Source organism: Poecilia reticulata, linkage group LG10 (assembly GCF_000633615.1).
Source record: "Poecilia reticulata strain Guanapo linkage group LG10, Guppy_female_1.0+MT, whole genome shotgun sequence".
Taxonomy (NCBI): domain Eukaryota; kingdom Metazoa; phylum Chordata; class Actinopteri; order Cyprinodontiformes; family Poeciliidae; genus Poecilia; species Poecilia reticulata.
In genome coordinates this window covers 4723682-4736836 of record NC_024340.1, presented here as the reverse complement: position 1 = coordinate 4736836, position 13155 = coordinate 4723682, and the positions used below count along the sequence as shown (strand labels likewise).

Below are 13155 nucleotides of genomic sequence, written 5' to 3'. Positions count from 1 at the left end.
TACTTTTTAGCCGTTTCAATTATTTGGAAAAAAAACTATGTCTTCTCTCTTGGACTGGACCGTGCCCTCACAGTAAGAGCCTGCTCAGAGTATGTATCAGTGCGTTTGTACTTGTGCCCAGAGTGAATCCTGCAGCTGAGCAGATAACACCCAATCCCCACATTACAAGGGCCAAAGGAGATGGAACAGAAAGGGGCCACACCGTAGGTTCACAATAGGCCAAATGAGCCTGTGGCTGCCAAGGGACGCAGGGAGACAGACAAAGGTGGCAGAAGTGTCTGCATTAATGCATCAAACAGATGTGATTGCTGCCCACCGTACACATCTGGTGGATTCAGTGAGATTCTCCCCAGAATTGCACAGATGCAGTCAAATATGTTGGCGCCTCTGGTGAAGACATGGAGAAAGCCTCAAAATACATTCATGTCTTTCCGCGGCAGAACGGTCTCACTTTAAAAACGGCTTCGATGGCAACATGTGCTGTTTGCTCAGTGGAAGAATTTGAAATTCGCAAATTTCAGCTTGAATTTAATCCACCCTTTACTTTTTGAGGTTACCAAAACTTTTTTGGCGTGTTTAATTAGTAATCAGGTTTCTGTTTCATGACACAGATGCCTATTTCTTTTAGCTTCAAACCACTAGCCTACACGAGGACGCTCATTTCTTCTCCATCTCTTCTCGTTGCTGAAGAACTGCAGTAAATAATGGCATCTTGGGGTCACTACATGTCCATCAGACAATATTTAAATACTTCTTGGTGATATGGGAGTGCTGCTGGAAAAGCCACTTCTCTCCTACTATCACAATTGTAAACATAACGTAGCGTTCCTTTATTATTTGAAGCAAACGACATGTCTGAAGCTAAAAAATACTTCAAACATCAACATTGAAGTTGATGTTTGAAGTACATGGCTGAGCTTCTCGAGAAGCTCAGCCATTGGTTTAACATGGCTGATCTGTTGACTAGTTCTTTTTTATTAAGTGATTTGTAATTCAGAAGCAAAATGTGCTCAAAAGATTTACACAGTTTGAACCAAGTGAAGCTGAACTACGCCACTTGAGCAGTTTTGGATCGTTTATATCTTTTGCATGTGGCTTAATTACTGCTCTGAGTGTGTTGGTTTTTATCTGCAAACACCTTTTGTATAGTCTGTCTACTCCAGTTAACAATTAATCGATTACTGAATTAGTCGACAATTATTTCAATAACCAATTAATCACAATGAATTTGATTAATCGTTTCAGGGCTGTCAAACTATGGAAAACCAATAGGCATCAGTTCAAAACACTTCATGGACTGTCAATAACAACAGTTGTGGTGATTCAGTTGAAAAAATTTTGTTCCCTTCTTGGAATAAATACACTCAAAGTTTGTTTTATTTTTACATTTTTTTGCGAGAGATTTCATTTCTATAATAAAATATATATATATATATATATTTTCACACATCTTCACCAGAAGGTCCATCAATTCTATTCATATCTGCTTTTGCGAGGATGTTTCTGTTTGAATTTGCATTAATTGTTTGTCTTTCTTGGCTCCTCTCCCTTAACAGGACTGCACCGTGTATGAAACGGAGAACAAGATCCTTCACGTGGTAAGTGTTTGCCAAAAAATGGTTTCTAGAGATTCCTCTTTTTTTTGTTGTTAATACTCATGTTGATGGGATGTATCCTCCTCTTCTGTGTGCAAAGTGTATTTTTAGAACATTTCAAAGAGACATTCAATAAGTGCGCCAAGCGCTTTGCCATTTCCAAACATTTTGTGTCAATCGATGCCAGGCAGAATCTCTGATTGTCATAAGCAGAGAAAGCATTTTAATTGATTCTGCACTCGGAACATAACAGTTTCATTAAAAGTGTCGCATTTGAGCACACTTTGGCCTGAGATCGATTTGATGTGTGTCTGTGCTGGTTTGTTTTTGGGAAGAACGCGTGTCTGGTGAAGTGCAAATAGGCCGCAGGCCTCTTGAAAGCTCTGTTGTAGGCCGTGTGTGCGTGTGTGTATGTGTACACATGTGCGATGGGGAACTGTCTGCATCCACGTGTGAAACAGAGTGAGCAGCTAGTGTCTGATCCAGGCTGACAGTCGGATCGGGAGGCTTCCTGTTGCCATTCAAGGTCAGGTAGAGGGAGCAAAGCAAATAATGTGCCGAGCAAAAAAAAAAGAAAAAAGGCTAAGCATTTAGAGGACATTAGATAATGCTTTCTAGAAATCTCTGCAACTCAAGAGCAAGTCATTCGATTGCATTTGAAATTCAACCTCACTGACTATGTGATGTCTCATCTTTCAAAATGAGCCCTTAAACATTTTTGGTTTAAGGTTTAAGCTCTGATTTGCTTCATACCTTTTTTTTTTTTTTTTTACATATATAGAAAAATAACAACAGGCATATTTAAACACCTAAACCCCAGGTGCTTTGCTAGAAACGGGAGGCGTATGTGTGAAAGGAGGCAGCAGTGAAACAGGAGTTTTTCTAAATGGAGCTTCTCTCGATGTTTATTTATGATGTGCAGAAAAATGTAAAATAAGGTTTTAGAGCCTTGAAATGATTGAGCTGGCAACCAATCAAAAAGCAGCACACGCATACCAGACGTTTTGTTTATATTAAGAAATAAATTAGCAGGATTTTAACTCTCATTAGCCTTTCGACCATTATTTACACGGAAACAGGACGACATACGCAGGAAATCAAACTTGGAGAAAGAGCAACAACTAATAACCTTCCTGTGTGAAATATATACCAGGAAAAGAGCAGGTGAAGAATTTTCTAGTAGAGTAACTGTCTCAAGGAGAAATAAATCAATGTAAAAAGTTGTCAAGAGTTAAACTGAATGCTAATTATTGTTATTTACACTGATTTACTGCACAGCAGAAATGCATACATTTAGATAACTGTTTGAGACAATCGTAATAACTGTCTCCATTTTCCAGTTATGCAATCATGAGCTACTATGCAATTAACCAACCTGACAACACTATAAAGGTTCGTAAAATTTTAAACTACTATGGCATTTCTGAGATTCAAGTTGTTTAGAGAGCATAGATCCACTTGGGTCTTGATCCCCATTGGACTTAGCCATGAACTCCAGTCTCTGGGACTCAATAATATGGATTTTAAATGAAAAAGTGATGAAAAAGTAAAACAAGCAAAAGAAAAGTTTTCTGTTCCAAGTAAGACATCAACTACTTTTAACCAGCTTGATAGAAATCCAGAAGGATTTGGTCTTTTCAGGTGAAGCAACCAAACCAASWTTATRTGTGTGTGTGYGTGTGYGTGCGTGTGTGTGTGTGTATGTGTGTGTGCGTGTGTGTGTGTGTGACTGATTTAAAGAGCTATTAATCTTCACAAGTGCAAATCAATATTCCCAGCTGTCACTTTTTCACTTGTGGGATTATTAATGTTTCTGGACAAAAATAGATTCAGATAATAATAGTGCAACAGAAACTCCTTTACATGGATATATTTACTGATTGAATTATGCAGCAAACTGCGCTCAGACATAATTACGGCAAGTTTTAAATGCAGCATGGGATTCATGTTGGTGACTATAGTGCAGTTGTATGTTAGTTCGCTTCTTCTCAATAATGCAAAACTCTGTGCTTCACTCCTCTCAACTAGACTACAGCCTGCAGCAATCAGATGGACAGGATGCGTGTGTGTGTGTGTTCTGGAAAGATAGCATGAATGCGCGTGTGTGAGCCTGCGTGTCTGATGGAGCATGAAGTGCGCATGAGTGTTTTTATGTGCATGCATGCATAAGGATGAGAGGAATTACATAACACTGTCCTAGTTGTGTGTTCTCTCGCTTTCCCTCGTTTTCACCCCTTTCCTCCCAGACTCTCCCTCCTGCCTCTGCTGCCTTCATGCCTCTCTCTTCTACTTCCAGCCGTTCCCTCTCCATCTTTTTTCCAAAGTCTGAGTATGTGTTTGCTCAGTATGTGTGTGCGTGTGCGCGCGTGTGTGGGTGTGTGTGCTGTGGGACCATGCAGGTGCAGACAATGAATTATGCAACTGCATTTGTTGTGTGTGTTAGCAAGCAGAGCTATGTGTCATGAGGACAAAAATACAGGAGATTACTAGAATGAAGAAGATTTCCTTTAGTGTTTAGCTCTGGCGTCTGGGACGACCATAACGGATTTTCTGTTTGGTCAACTATTTTTTAATTCCTTATGTTCTAAGTCATTAGTGCGCAGAAAGAGATAGAGATCGTTTTAGAGTCCATGAGATTTTTACTGAATTTGTTCTGGTACACGGGATACTTTTCTTGTGTTTGTTGGTTAATCTTAACCTTTAAGACTAAAGTGTGAGGATCAAGTTGAAGTCTCAGTAGGCTCCTCATGTTTACATTTGTGGTGGTAGAACAGAACTGAAGTAGACATCTGTCTCTCTATAATGGTAATGGACTGAACTTAGATAGCGACTTTGTAACTTGAATAGTTGCCATACTCACAAACACAATGATTGGGGTTTAGTGCCTTGCCCAGGAGGAAGCTGGCATCGAACCTACAACCTTCTGATCACAAGATGACGACTCTACCTACAGAGCCTTTGTCTGTGTGTCTGTCTGTATGTATGTGTATTTATATTTTTTTTTCCAATTTTCTACTGTATAAATGTATGTAAACAAAAAAATCAAGGCTGACTAAATGGAAGAAATAAAATCAGCTGTATTTACCAAGTTTTTGCACACACACAAGGAATTTGATTTGTAGTGTTTTGTTTTTTAAACAGCTCTGATATAATTTGATCAACTTTGAAAACAAATGATAAATAAATTAAAAAAAACACATTTTTGTAGTAGGAGCTGTTAGAGGTTTGAAGAAATGTGACTATATAAGAAAGTGGAGAATTCTCTGAGTTATTTAATGTGGAGTCACATTCCACATGTTAGCTTATTTTATTGTTAATACGTCGAGTTGAGATTAAAAGATTACTTTATCGTTTCATACTTATATCGTTGTGCACAAAAATACTATGCCACTAAACGTCTCGGGCTCGCCCCTTATTTGCGCTCTCGCGTGTGCGCACGCATTAAGTAGGATAACCCATGAGACAAAGTTGCTGGGATAAACGTCCGCAAAAGCGCTGCAGTCACTCAGTGGAGATTAAAAGGCAGGAAATGTTGCCGGTGATAAACGAACGTGCCTGTGCAGCCGAGCAAATAACCAGAGAAAATGTCAATCTTTGCTTAGAAACAAAGGCAGAGAAAAGCTGCACCACTCAGTAGGCGTGTTTGCTCAGATTTAAGACGGGAGCAAAAGGAGTTGGGAATTACACCCACAGTGCCGTCTGTAGTCGTTTCTTCGAAACGAACGAAGGCAACAAATAAAAAGGGAGTTCCACAAATTTCACCAAGTACCAGCTGGGCGTCGCTGGTAAATATTAATATTTAATAATAATATAAATGCTCACTCGCGCACACGCCGTTGCTTCTCCGAGCGCGCCTTGTGGGCATGTCTGTGTGGACAGACTGTGACAGGAAACGGTTTGTGTGACAGAGCGATGGGAGTGGTGATGTGGAGCAGTCTGATAAAATGATGTCAGTTTCACCTCCTCCAGCTAGGTCACAGCATCCCCCATGAGCCAAAACCAATCTCAATAACTTTCTGTCTTTCTCTCCTTTGGTCTCTCTATGTTTTTTTTCTGCACCTCCATCTTTGTCTTCAGTGTAAGACCCTCGCAGGGATTTGCGACCACATCATCTCTTTGTCGTCGGACTCTCTGGTATCTCAGTCGGCACATCTGGAGGTGGTCCACCTCACCAGCATCATGCCCAGCGAAGGCCTGGTGAGGACAACATTCGGAAATTCACAGACACACACACACACATGCACATGCACACGCACGCCCCACCCCCACACACACAAAAACACACACACAATAAAAACTGCAATAATTTCATTTTAACATTAGAAATAACGGGTGTTTGTGACGTTAATGATGCAGTCATAAATCTAGACTTGCACCGGAAAAACACAAAGTGTTGCCAAGTATTTTGGTCTAGTTTCTAGAGCAAATATTGTAATAATCTGCTTGAAAACTATAGATAACTATTCAGCAAGATAGAGGAGCTTGTTTTAGCTCAATAACTTGTTAATGTCCTAGTTTTATTGACAGATTATTTAACTTCTCTTGATTAGCTACAAGTGAAACTATCTACAAATGGAGCAAATGCTTTTTCATCAATATTAGGGAATTATTGACTTAAAACAATCTTCTGTCTTGCTGAAACGTTTGTTTTTCTTATTTCAAGTGATATAAATGTTAGAGGTATTTGTTCTAGAAACAAATACCTCTAAGATATTTGCTCTAGAAACTACTAGACCAAATATTGGTAAGATTTTGTGTTACAGCTTTCTAGTTTTTTTTTTTTTTGGCATGTAGGAAATTGTTGGTTCATGTTCATTTAATTGATTTGGTTAATCACATTTTCTAAAAATGTGCGTGCGTGCGTGCGTGTGTGTGTGTGTGTGTGTGTGTGTGTGTGTGTGTGTGTGTGTGTGTGTGCGTGCGTGCGCATGGTTGTTTGTCCTGTGTGTCTCTGTGTTGCCCTGCGACAGACTGGCGACCTGTCCAGGGTGACCCCGCCTCTCGCCCGGAACGTTAGCTGGAGATAGGCACCAGCAACCCTCCCAACCCCACTAAGGGATTAGGGTGTAAAGAAAATGGATGGATGGATGGTGTTTAAAAAACTAAAAGTTGTGTATAGTTTCCATGGTTACATAGGGTAATGTGTTTTCACTTGTTAGTCTCCAAAATCTAAACTAATTCAACATATAATTCATTTACCACTCCTAAGTAAGAGGTGTGGTAAATGGTGTGTGACGATGCACAGAAATGGTGGTTCGGTAATAAGTAATAAGTCATGGAGTTTAAGATTTTCTGCCAATAATTTGACTTTATCCATTTGTTAGAACATTTTAAATCGTTTGCAACTGACTGGAGATTTTGTTTTATTTCCTTTTTTTTTTTTTTTACAATAAATCCACTTGTAAACGCTCAGTATCAAGGCAAACATTTGCAGTGTCAGAGTTGTACCTGAATGCACCATAGACGTACGCCCGCTAGAGAAACAATGCAACATGTCTGCGGCTATAAAGACTCCCATGCTATCTGGGGTTAGCTGAAGGTTTCACACAGCTGGACTTATATGTTATTTTTCCTCCACACCAGAGCTTTCTTGATTAAGTCATTATGTTCAGTCTAGACTTAGCTAAACTGAATTTTCAACTTTTATCGCTGCTGAAAATTGCTGACGTAAAGCTTTGGTTCGGCCAACCTTTCTTCCGCCATTTGCACTGCAAAGAGCCCTGAGTGTCTAGCCGAGGGAATAATAAAGTAAAAACAATAAGTAATAAATCACAGACTTCAGTGATAGGTGATATTCCTCATTTGGCTGTTTGGTGTTGCAGCGAATCCTGCGCAGCGGTTCACCAAGCAAGCTGGGAGCACCTCTGGACGAATCAGCGTCTGTACCTGTGCTTGATGTTGTTCCAACTAGACCGTTTAAGGTGCTACATTCTCTGCTCTCAACCAAATTATCTGAACAGATTATTTAATAATTCTGTTGGCAGCAGCATCTCAGGCGTTAGTGCATCAGAAAGCAGATTTGATTCTGTAAATCCCCTGCATGCGACCCAGGAAAGCTTCTGCAAAATTACATCCAGAGAGCATAACTTCAAATGCAGCTTGTGAGCAGGATCCAGAAACACGGCTGGCAGAGTCCGCTTCATAAACTGCTTTAGATTTGCAACTCGCTGAGAATATGTTTTTTGTACATCAAACGACAACGTTCAGCACTTCCGCAAAAAAAACAAAAAACAAAAATCAACAACTGATAAATCCATAATATATTGTCAAAACACCAAAGATTAGTTTTGATATTGGTTGCTCTTTCTGACAAGCAGCAGCTTTTGTATTTTTGAAAAGCTGCGTCAGATTGTTATTTCTAAAACTACCACTCCATGCATGTTGAGTCATTACTCAACTTCATTTTTTTGGTTTCGGTTTTTCTACAAAAATGTGCATTGTTTCAAACACATTCTCATTCTCTAGTCTTTTTCTCTTGTTTTCCAGGGGATGTACATCAAGTCGACATACGATGGACTCCACGTCATCACTGGGACTACAGAGAACGTGCGTTTTTACTGTCATAAACATTACGATTTGGAAGCTTGAATCATACTTAGTTTCATATTTCCCCCCTAGGACCACTTCAGTATCAACTAAGTTTGTTGTCTTCTGGTTTCAGTCACCGGCAGATCAGTGCAAGAAGATCCACGCTGGAGACGAGGTGATCCAAGTCAACCACCAGACGGTGGTGAGTCACACAGCTCCAAATGCAAACTGCACTGAAGCACAGAGGATGTACCAGCTCTTCTTCCACAGTGGTCACATCATGCAAACTTTATACTGTGTTCATCAAGGGGCCACATGAGGACAAACTGTTATTTAACTCCATCATCCACTGAAATATCCCGTTCTGTGCTCCTTATTTTAGTGTGTTTAGCTGAAGTAATCTGCATTTTCAAATTTTTTTCACACTACAACCACAAAGATGGAGGTGTTTTATTTGAATTTTAAGTCAACGTCTTCATGTCCCTTGGAGATAAAACGTTTAGCTGCAGATACGGCCACACTTGTTTCTGTGACCATTGTTTCTCAGCCAGTGTTGCACCTTCACACACCGAAATATATCTGGGCGTTCTTCTTTGCAAAAACAGTAGAAACTCAGTCAAACGGGACGGAGAACATTTGTGAACATCAGTTTTCAAGTGTGTCTTGAGAGGACCTCAGGGTTTCAGCTGTTTTGCTATTTTCTGGAACTTTGCTCCAGATTAGAGGAGCACAAACAACAACCCGGTCCTGAGTTTCTTTCAGCCTCAAATATGTTTCCTTCCAGGCTCGTCTCGTGTGCCATTCCTTCCGTCGTTCAGTCAACTACGAAAAGCTTCTGAGCTCTTGCTAAAGGATTCCCACAGCATAATGCTGCCACCAACGTGTTTAATTGTAACGTGTGGAGAAACTTTTGTGTCTTGTCGGTTTTCCCATCTCCTTTAGTTCAACATTGAACGTGATTAATGTCGATCGAGATTGTTTGCTGTACGGATTTTGGTCATACAGTGCAAACTGCACTTTTAATGCCCATTTAGCCCATTTTGGTGCCATGACCATTACAGAGAAATTAGCCTAATAATGCAAATTACAATACATTAATAGCTAGTCCTGTACTAGCTATTAATGATGAATGATAGGTTTATCGCTTCCCCTTAGTTTTTAATGTTTTTAACTCCATGTTTTTAACTTCATCATTTTCAATTGCTTAAATATTATGTCCACAAAATCTACAAAAAAATATTTTTTTCATTTATAATTTACTCTTAAAAAGCAATTCAGCTCCTATTTTAAAAACTGACTTCTGTTCTGATATAATTGGAGTGAATGGGACAGAGTCCCACTCCACCCTTTCTTTGCTCTCTAAGTAAAGGCACATTTGAGAAAATTAGGAATTTGAAAACTTCCTCAACCTGCACGTCTGGTGACCCATCCATGAAAAATTTAATTTGTTAATCGAACAAACAAACAAAACACTAAACAAAAAAGACACAGACTTTGGGAATTTTAACATTTTCCACATTGAGAGTAGCAGTAAAGTTAACCTTAGTTAACCAATAGAGATTGTAATACATGGTTGTCTGAACTCTCAGTTGAACAGTTCTCTGACTTCTCCATAAGATCCCAACAACGTATGATGACAATGGCGGTTGTGCTGTGAAAAAAATGTGCAGAGGTTTAACTTGTGTAAATCCTTTTACTGTATGAACCCCCAAACCCAGTTTCACTTTCTGAACATCATGAGTTTCAATCCCGGTCATCAGATCAGAAGGAACGGGCAGCCATTTTAAACAGAGCAGACTCTTTTGTGAGCGTCACTCATCATGTCCACGAATCATCTGTTCCTGTGTTTATCTGAGATTTCTGAAAAGGAGGGGGAAAAAAAGCTGTAGATGTCTCAAAAGTGAGTTTCCTCCCCCCGTTTCTCTACACTATCCATGATGTTCTCTCGCAACGCTATGCATGCAGGGTTCTGTGCTGAGGCGTTTGATTGACGTGTGATGAAGGTGTGCGTTATCTCCTTCTTCCCCTCCCCTCCTCTTCCTCAGGGTGACAGTGCAGATCGCACCCTGCCAGGCTCACAGCTTCAGCCCTTTATTACTCCCTCGGCTGGGCCCTCACCGCTCTGATCCCTCACTCTGGGGGAGGAGATAAGCATGGAGTGTAGGAGAGAGAGTGTGTGTGTGTGGAGAAACAGGGTTGCAACAGAGCTGGGAGAGTGGGGCGAAAAGGGAGGAGGAAGTAAAGAGCGACCTGGGGAGAGGAGGAGGAGGAAGAACAGATAAAAAGAAACGAAGGGAAGAAGAAGAAGTTAGCAGCTCCAACGTGAGCTCACTGGGAGGAGAGAGGAAAACACGACATCGCGGTTGATAAGTTTATCTAACCAGGCTTCGAATTAAATATGAGATTAGGGTGAATATTGAATGAACAGAATTTCATTACATTAAAGGGTGATTATGCGGGCCCGTCCCATACGTACACAGAGCAAACAACACGGCTTGAGCGTTGCTGTTTAGACTTCACAACGGGACCTTCAGCGCGGCTGAGCTAAACGTGGATTTTGCTCAAGTAGCTCACTAGCTGTTTGAAAAGGCAGCGTAATTATGTGGAGGTAATAGCATCTGGGAAAATAATGAAGACCCCTGGGATTGTAAGAATCTCGTCAGCAGCAGATTATGCTGGTTTCACTTAGCTAGGTGTCCGCCTGTTTGTCTTTGCACTCGGCTTGTTTGACTAAAAGAGCAGCTCTGCAGCCGTCAGATCCAGCTCTGACTGCAAGTCTTCCCCCAGTGTATATAAAAAAAAAGCGCTATAATTTTATTGGTAATATTTTGTGTTTTTGCAGAGTTTGAGTAGCGGCATGTACTATCAGTCTGAGCTCTTGTGAAAACAGCAAATCTTCCCCAATCGCTGCATTGACAATCAGGGAAACGTTCTTTTTCTCATAACTGTTGTCTTTCTTCATCTTTTAAGTATTGAAACTAAAAAAAAAAAACCTCAGGCCACAAAGAGAAACTACTAAACAAGTAGCTGGTGAAGATTTATCACTTTTCAACAAACTCAAGCAACTTATTTTTCCCTGCGATTTTCTGCAGTAATCATTTTTTGTGACTTAGTGCTTAGTGGACGGACATTGGAGTGGATGAAAGCCAGCGCGATATCAGATGACACCCATTTCCCTGACGCTTGGCGGGGGAACCACAACATCTCTAATTTTTAGACTCACATCTCAAACTAAACAGATTCAGTCTTGCCAAACTGTCGGTTTTGGATTAAATAAGACAAAATATAACAATCCGGCTACGACACACAGGTCCTTTTTCTAAATCAGAGCAGATATATTTCTGTACCAGGCAGTGTGTGTGTGTGCGTGTGTAGTGGCCTCTGCAGGCTCTGCCAGTAACTGAGACCAATGTTGCCAATCAATGACCTGATGATTGCTGTGAGCTCTGGAGACGGCCTGGCCTGAGCCACAGGAAAACTCTGCAGTCAGCATTTCTCAGGCGTGCTCCTTTTACCAACTCCCAGCATCTTCGGATTTATACTGACTAAGCCACAATTTATTTCAATATGACACTTACTTTTTGAATAACTTGCTCTTTGTTTTCCCAGCCACACGTGTTCCTGCATTTCTGTCACGATGCACTTTCAGTTTTTAAATTTTTTTTACGTTTGGGGGAGTTTCGGATGCTAATGCGGCTAAAGTCCCAGACAAAAGGCAATTTTATTTGTCGTATAAGTTTTTATACGACTTCTCCTTCTCTGCAGCCAGCAGAGCCTGTTGTGAATTTTCAGGCTAGTTAGCATAGCCACTGATTACAATGGATAAATGGCTATCCTGTAAGGTTGTTTCTCCAACATTAGCACACTGAGGAGAGAGTACATGAGGGTGATTAACAGCGCAAAAACCCTCCTCCAGGCTCCAATTGGTTGTTTTTGGTCAGGAGCGGCACTTTTCTTTAGACAGCAATAGTAGTATAAATTATCTGACTCATAAAAAACTGACACAACATAGTGACAGTTTTAACAAATATGCAAAAATATTTATTTTGCTTTAAGGCCGTGGCTCCAGTAGCTCATGAGACTTAAGAAGGTACCTTTTTAATTTTACCAACATATTTCTTATGAAGAGAGAACTAAAGAATAGGATGATGGCAAGGAGGCGTTACCCCTCATGCAAAAAAAAATATCTAAAAATGGCATAGACATTCTGTTATATGTTAATTTTTTTATATTAAATTTGTTACAAAGTTGAACTTTCTGATTTTTTTGGTGTTAAAAAAAAAAAATGTAAATGTAGATTTGTCAGGCGTATGAACAGCTTTGGGCTCATCTGTGTACGTCTTCCTCAGGTGGGATGGCAGCTGAAGAACCTGGTGAACGCTCTGAGAGAAGACCCGTGCGGAGTCATCCTCACGCTGAAGAAAAGGCCTCAGAACACCCTGAGCTCTACCCCGGCTCTGCTCAGGAACGTACGCTGGAAACCACTGGGCCTGCAGGTGAACACAACACGTTCATGCTTTTCCTTGATTTTACCCTCATTATTCAGAACAATCAGGGGTTTTTTTTGGTTGTTGTTTTCAAAAAGTGGCTCTTTTATGCTTTTATTGTGGCTTCAAGGCTCCTGTTTAGTGCTCCTGGTAGCTAAGCGAGACAATTTTATATCAAATGACACAACAAGACAAAAGCTTGTTCTGTTTTGTTTCAGCTGTACTAAAATATTTGCACTAGATAACTATGTAATAATACTTTGTAGGATTTGTTAGTTTTTGCAATGGACTCAATTTTATTAAGACTGATCTGTGTAATAACAAATATGTTTCAGATTTTTGTTTGGAAAAAAAACAAAACTATGTCTTTGTTTTATTTAACTTTATGATTACTTTTGTCATGGGTGTGTGCTTGTGTTGGACCCAAATGACATTTTGAGTTGATATTGAAGATTTGATATAGAATGGAAGAACAAAAAACAAAACATGGAGAACACAAGGAGCCAGAGAAGAACAAAAATGAACAATTTCCTGGTTCATGTCAT

At 40.1% G+C, this 13155-nt stretch overlaps 1 protein-coding gene across 3 annotated transcripts in view; it reads left to right on the top strand.

Moving 5' to 3' along the window:
- The window catches only part of LOC103470921 (connector enhancer of kinase suppressor of ras 2), a 76484-nt gene that overhangs the window by 30425 nt on the left and 32904 nt on the right, over positions 1 to 13155 (top strand). For all 3 annotated transcript variants that reach the window (XM_008419640.2, XM_008419641.2, XM_008419639.2), the window contains exons 5-9: positions 1557 to 1598; positions 5673 to 5792; positions 8082 to 8141; positions 8257 to 8325; positions 12473 to 12619. In XM_008419640.2, coding sequence (XP_008417862.1) covers positions 1557 to 1598; positions 5673 to 5792; positions 8082 to 8141; positions 8257 to 8325; positions 12473 to 12619 — 438 coding nt within the window. The remainder of the gene's footprint in view (positions 1 to 1556; positions 1599 to 5672; positions 5793 to 8081; positions 8142 to 8256; positions 8326 to 12472; positions 12620 to 13155) is intronic.